Source organism: Lolium perenne, chromosome 6 (genome assembly GCF_019359855.2).
Source record: "Lolium perenne isolate Kyuss_39 chromosome 6, Kyuss_2.0, whole genome shotgun sequence".
In the NCBI taxonomy this organism is placed as follows: Eukaryota; Viridiplantae; Streptophyta; class Magnoliopsida; order Poales; family Poaceae; genus Lolium; species Lolium perenne.
The window spans coordinates 32,110,268-32,116,431 of record NC_067249.2 but is presented as its reverse complement, the minus strand read 5'-3'; the positions used below and the strand labels follow the sequence as shown (position 1 = coordinate 32,116,431).

General features: G+C 45.6%; 1 protein-coding gene across 1 annotated transcript; it reads left to right on the top strand.

Annotated features, from left to right (window-relative positions):
- Nucleotides 1-2,411: 2,411 nt before the first annotated feature.
- Nucleotides 2,412-5,738, top strand: LOC127308392 (uncharacterized). The gene is made up of 3 exons (XM_051339199.2): nucleotides 2,412-2,722; nucleotides 3,820-4,081; nucleotides 5,100-5,738. Exons 1-3 carry the CDS (start codon nucleotides 2,618-2,620, stop codon nucleotides 5,417-5,419), a joined length of 687 nt encoding a protein of 228 aa, XP_051195159.1. The 5' UTR covers nucleotides 2,412-2,617; the 3' UTR covers nucleotides 5,420-5,738.
- Nucleotides 5,739-6,164: the final 426 nt, after the last annotated feature.

Below are 6,164 nucleotides of genomic sequence, written 5' to 3'. Positions count from 1 at the left end.
TACATCTGAAATACAATCTACTGCAATACTTGTTCTTTACTGTTCTTCAAAAACAAACATCATCTTCCACACTATACGGTTAATCCTTTGTTTTCAACAAGCCGGTGAGATTGACAACCTCACTGTTACGTTGGGGCAAAGTACTTTGATTGTGTTGTGCAGGTTCCACGTTGGCGCCGGAATCCCTGGTGTTGCGCCGCACTACACTCCGTCACCAACAACCTTCACGTGTTCCTTGACTCCTACTGGTTCGATAACCTTGGTTTCTTACTGAGGGAAAACTTGCTACTGTACGCATCACACCTTCCTCTTGGGGTTCCCAACGAACGTGTGTTAACTGCACGCATCAACCCCACTGTAAGTAGGAAATAGCCCCACTCGTGCTTTCCAAAGGGGGATTTTTTGCCCCTCTTCTCGTTGGTACTTTATCATTTGCCCTTCTTTACTTGATAATTTCTTTTTTTTTGGCCCATATTATTCTGGAACTTTAGTTTTTGCCCTTCAACGGATGATGTCCGCATACAATAACAATTTTGCCCCTTTCTTCTTCCTTAGCACGAACAAGACAAGAGCTGCCGATGCAGCCACTGCTCCCAGCACATTGCGCTGCCACTTCCCGCCGCGATGTCCACGCCAGCTTTGCAAGGCCATGTCCTCGCACCGCTCCTCCCCTGTCGTGCCTCTTAATCGCGCACATAGATTCTCATGCACTAGGTCATGGGCCAACACATTACACCACGGACCGGTCGCGTCCGTCACCGCCCGACACCCCACCTGCGTTGCTCCCCCATTCGTAGCCGGCAAGCTGTTGCTCTGCGCTAAGGCTCCGCCAGTTTTCCCGCTACCCACGCCGAGAGCTGCCAAGCAAAGGGGAGTGGGACCTAGTAGGATGGAAATAGGGGATTAAATGAGAAGTGAGGGAAAGGAATCGCGTCGGCTAGCTGCTCGGAGTGGTGAAGGACTGGCGGCGACCGAATCTCCAGAAGAAATTGATTTGGGTCCGATGCAGCCATGGGTATTCTCATCCTGCAGTTTTGTCTACATCTTCAAAAGGAAAACAAATTAATTCAGATAAATTTTAAATAATAAAGTTCCAAAGTAATATAGGGTAAAAAAGAAGTTACCAAGTAAAGAAGGGCAAATGATAAAGTACCATAGAAAAGAGGGGCAAAAAAATAAAATTCCCCTTCGAGAAGCATGGCATATTAGTAAGATATGCTGTTTTACAGTGAAATCAGCTTATCATATGGACTGGAGGGTTCAGTATCGGAGAAGAGCTCAGCGAACTGATTTGGTAGACCGATCTACCCCTCATGAAGTATGGAAGAAAATATGGAAAGCTAAGGTATCAAGGAAAATTCAGAAAATATGGAAAGCTAAGGTACCATGTTTCTGCGCTTTGGCAAACAGACACATTGGTCCTGAAGTAAATTGTCCTGTTTGTATGCGGGATGCCGAGGATCTACGACATATGTTATTTAGATGCGCAAGGGCATTGGAGATTTGGGAGGGACTAAATGTTGTTGAGGCTATTATAGGAGCCTCACGAGTGGACCGCTCGGGATCTTTGGTTCTGGAAGAGCTTCTATGTTCTCCTACCCCAGGAGGGGTCACATACAATCACCAACATTTTATGGAGTTGGTCATGACCACATGTTGGTACTTATGGTGATCTAGAAGGCAAGTAAAGAATAAAAGCCGGTGTCAACGCCGGAGAGGACTATCATTAATATCCAGGGTATTGTGGCTAATGGTGTCAAGCTGAAGGGCACATGAAATGTGATCAGACGGGAGGGTTGGCAGAGACCCGCATCTGCTGTGTACAAATTGAACGTGGATGCTGCGTTTGATAGTGATACGGGGCGTGGAGCTACAGGGGCTATTATTAGAGATTCTAGAGTGAATTTCATGGCTACCTGTTGTGACTTCACTAATAGTGCCATTGATGTTGCAGCGATGGGGGCTTCGGCTTTGTTAGCGGGTCTCCATTTAGCTGAACAATTTGGACCAAGTCTTTTGATGGTTGAATCTGACTCGATGGAGGTAGTTCAAGTTGTCCTCGATCCTTCGGAGTTCAGAGGCACTAGTGCGGTGGTTATTGATGATTGTAGGCACCTTTTGACGGTGCTTGGCAAGGCAACGATACGACATTGCCCGCGAGAAGCTAATGAGGCCGCACATGAGCTTGCTCGCCATGGTTCTTTGGAGAGGGTTAAAGTTTTCTTGTTTTCGGACCCTCCTGCGTTTATTATTCCTGTAATTGTTAAGGACCGTGTGTTGATTGAGTAATAAAGTTGTCGAAATTTCCAAAAATAAAAGGGCAAATGATAAAGTACCAAAGAAAAGAGGGGCAAAAAAATAAAATTCCCCTTCGAGAAGCATCCCCCACCAAGCGCAAACCGACCACATCCCACCCGCCCCGACCCGCAACCGCAAACGAAACCCTCTCCAGGATCCCGCGAAGCGAAACCCCTCCTCTCTCTCCCTCTCGCTCTCCCGCCGCGCCCACAAATCCGATCGGCGGCCGCCCGCCGGCGCCCAATCCGAGCGGCCGGAGCTCGATTCGAGCCACCCCCGCGAGGAATCCGAGGGATTCGTGGCGGATTTCCCCCCCAGGATGATGGCGGGGGGCTTCATGGGGAAGAGGAAGGAGCTGGAGCAGGTGGTCGACGGCCTCTTCGACTTCTCCCTCTCCGGCCCCGCCGCCAAGAGCCGCAGGCTGGTAAGCGCTCTCGCCGCCGTTCCCCCACATTCTCCTCCCCGTTCTCGCGCGTTTCGGTGTGCTCTATTGCGTCCGTGACGCGCCCCTGCTTCTGTGCAAGTGGCTAGACTTCAGAGGCGCGGGTTCGATGCCTCCGGTGCAGTTCATGCTGGGATTTATCGGTTTGGATTTTAGAATCCGCGGTTCAGCTTAGGCATTTGTCCGTAGCTTTGCCGGTTGGTCAGAGTAGCTGCCTGCCGCGTGTGCATGGTAGGTTTGCTGCTGGCTAGGCGGAGTGCACTTGTTGTGTTGGGGGATCTGGTGCAGTCCGAGTACATTGGGAGTTCCTTGAGGGCATCTGCATGTGGGTTTGAGGGAGTTTTTGCATGTTGAATCTAGTGGAGAAGATGGGCCGTTTGACGAACATACCCACGTCTAGTGTGGTGCTTCTGTATTTTGCATAATTACAAACCCATGAGAAATGAAATAATGCAAACCTGGACTGTACCTCAGTTCATTGCTAGAAATTATGTATTGTCGCCAATGCTGCCTACTGCCAATCTGTCACGTCGATGAGTCGTGATCAGCTCCTGCTTGCTTGATGATTTTATATTATGGGGTTTCAGTCAACAACATGTGTAGTATGCGCACCATCTTTTCGTTACTGCTCTGTAGGTAGTTGATGGTACAGAATTTTTCTTATTGCTCTTTGGAGACACTGTGCAATGAACCACAACTTTCTGTGGGTCAACATATTTCACTGGGATGTCTTTCATTAACTATAAACAGTTATGGAAATACTTTGATAGCAATGTACCTGTTATCTAGTAAGTGTTTTTTGTTCATCTATTTACTAATGCTTGTCATGTACTGTACATATTTGTTGATATATTCTTCTTAATGAACATTCCTACATTCACTTTTGATGACCAATATTAACAGAGCAAGTTAATATGTTGTTCTAGGAAGGACGAATGAATGTGTGTTGCATTTTTTATTGGTTCTGTATAAATGTGCATCCTGCCCGTTACAGGATTTATCTGTTGCTGCCAGTATTTTATTCATACATTTCTTGCAGCTTTTAAATTTTGCTGATAAATGTTACTTATTGTTTGAAGGACCCTGGTCTAGCACCTATTTTGGAAGAACCACCTGCTCATTCAGTCCAATATCAACATGAGATGCTGGGAGAGGAAACCAGTAGTGGTGTTACAGTGCCCATTATGGAAGGCATGGTACAAGACGCCATGCCATGTCATCTGTCTAGTGAGGACATGTCACTTGTTTTATACAAACCAGTAAATAAACCTGCCCTCTTAGGTCTCAGTATCGCAAATCCTTCAATCATAGTCAGTTCAGACTTGATACGTAGTCTAAAGAGTAAGTTGATTATGCCCAAACTTTATTATATTTGGATTAATCTTCTTCTGCATCTTTACTATTTAAATACCGCAGTACTGCACATTGTACAATTTCGAATATGTTATGGATATCAAATGTTGTAGATGAGCTGAGTTATTGTATTAACATTCTGCAAGTGTAGCTGTATTAGTGTGTACATGCCTTTATTGGTAAGTTGGGGGGAGTTTGAAGGATTATTGGAAAATCATGAGGATTTGAGGCTAGGAGTTAGATAGAATTTGGGGAAAGTAGAAGAATAGACAAGAGGGAGACAGGTAGAAGATGAGGCACTTGCTTGCTTGCTTCTGTTCGGTTCTTTTCTATCCTGTTCTTTTCTTTTTTTTCTTCTCTTTTCTTCTCTTTGATTGCTGTCTCTCTCTGATCTTGCTTCAGAGGGCCCAACTCACCCTAATATCCTGCAAACCCCTGTGGCAGTTTTGTCCCTTAACTGTCACATGACTCACAGTCCATAACAGTAAGGTACTGTGGCATAATACTTCAAGTGGTGCTTGATTCTAGTATGCACGGAACTGTGAAGGTCCTAATATCTAGTAGTGCCATGTGGCTAGTACAGATGAACGTAACTGGATTCCTGCGCACATTCTTTCCTTCTCTTTTATATGCTGTTTCGTCTTACGTGAGCGCCTTTTACTGTACCATATGTGCCGATGATTTTGGGAGATAAGAAGATGCTTAATTCTTAACGAGACATCACATTCTGCATTCACATACGTTTGTGCCCTGTTGCACAGCATGATGTGCTTATATGGGTTTTCTTTTCTTAGTTTTCTTGTGATGCCCTAGTTTGCCCCCCTGCTGTGCAAGATTTATCCATATTATGAATAATTATCTTATTCCTTTCCTTTTTGTTGGTTCTGTTATCTATACTTTGAGCATGTTTGGTTTGCTTCTGTTTTTTTGACAGCCTTCTATTTGCAGATCACATAATACTGTCTTGTTGATGACATATAACCTCATCATTTTCTTTCTCTATCAGATCAACCTTTCAATCAAGGGAATTGTCATGGGCTGGAGGACAATTCTCCTGAGCGCAGCAATTGCTTGGCATTGGTTCCTTGGGCGCCACAGCGGATTGCTATGACATCTAATTGGTCAACTTCCCCACCAGAAAACACAGAAATGCTTGAAGAGCCAATGGATGCTGATGAGACAGAAGTTACTTCTATGGACTTCGAGGAAGCGCCTCAAGCAACTCCTGGGGGAATCGATGCCACCAACCTTCACCAGTGGCACCAGCACTGTATGACCCCACCATCGCTGCCGAACCCATCAGCGCCTGTTATGTGGTCATGGTGACAATCTGGCGACATTGCTTCCTAACTGCACGTTCCTCACACGAAGGATTGAGAAATCCTATAGTTGGCCTCCACCCGGTGTGGCTGGTTGTTTTAGATGGTCTGAGAAAGGGTTGCTATGTGCATAATAGCTCCTCCTAGCGTAGCGCTGTTCTTCAGCAGTAATGGTAGCAAACTTGTGTGTTAGAAACATCCCCGTTACAGTTATGTCAGTGGACTTTTGTGTTAGAAACGACCACGTTACCATTTCTTTACCGTTGACATTTATGTACACATCTATCTTCATGCAATGCAATTGAGGTCAAGATACTGTCAAGGAACTCTTACGGCTGATGAGCTGACCCTGATATATCTGTCTGTTCAAACTATTGAGGACGCCCAGCTTTTTCTAGAGCTTTATGTTTTCCTGGTCGCCACCAGCATGGTCAATGGAACTTGTGAATGCAAGCAGGGAGGTATTCCTCGTGCAGGTTTCTACAAGCTTATGTGTTTGGGTTTTCTGTGTCACCGTTGTTGAAGAAACCAAGGACAAAGTAGATGTGATAGTCTGACTAGAGAATTAGAATCGCAAATTAGAAGTGTATGTGAGAACTAAAAAATATCGCATTCGCATAGCACGATACAGTTCCAATCACACACTGGGCTGTACTTGGGAGCATGGAATCGCGGTGCAGCGCTGCTCATATCCATTGTTATTCAGAACAGAAGCAGTGTTCGAACGTCGGCGTGCGTGGCCACGGTGCCTG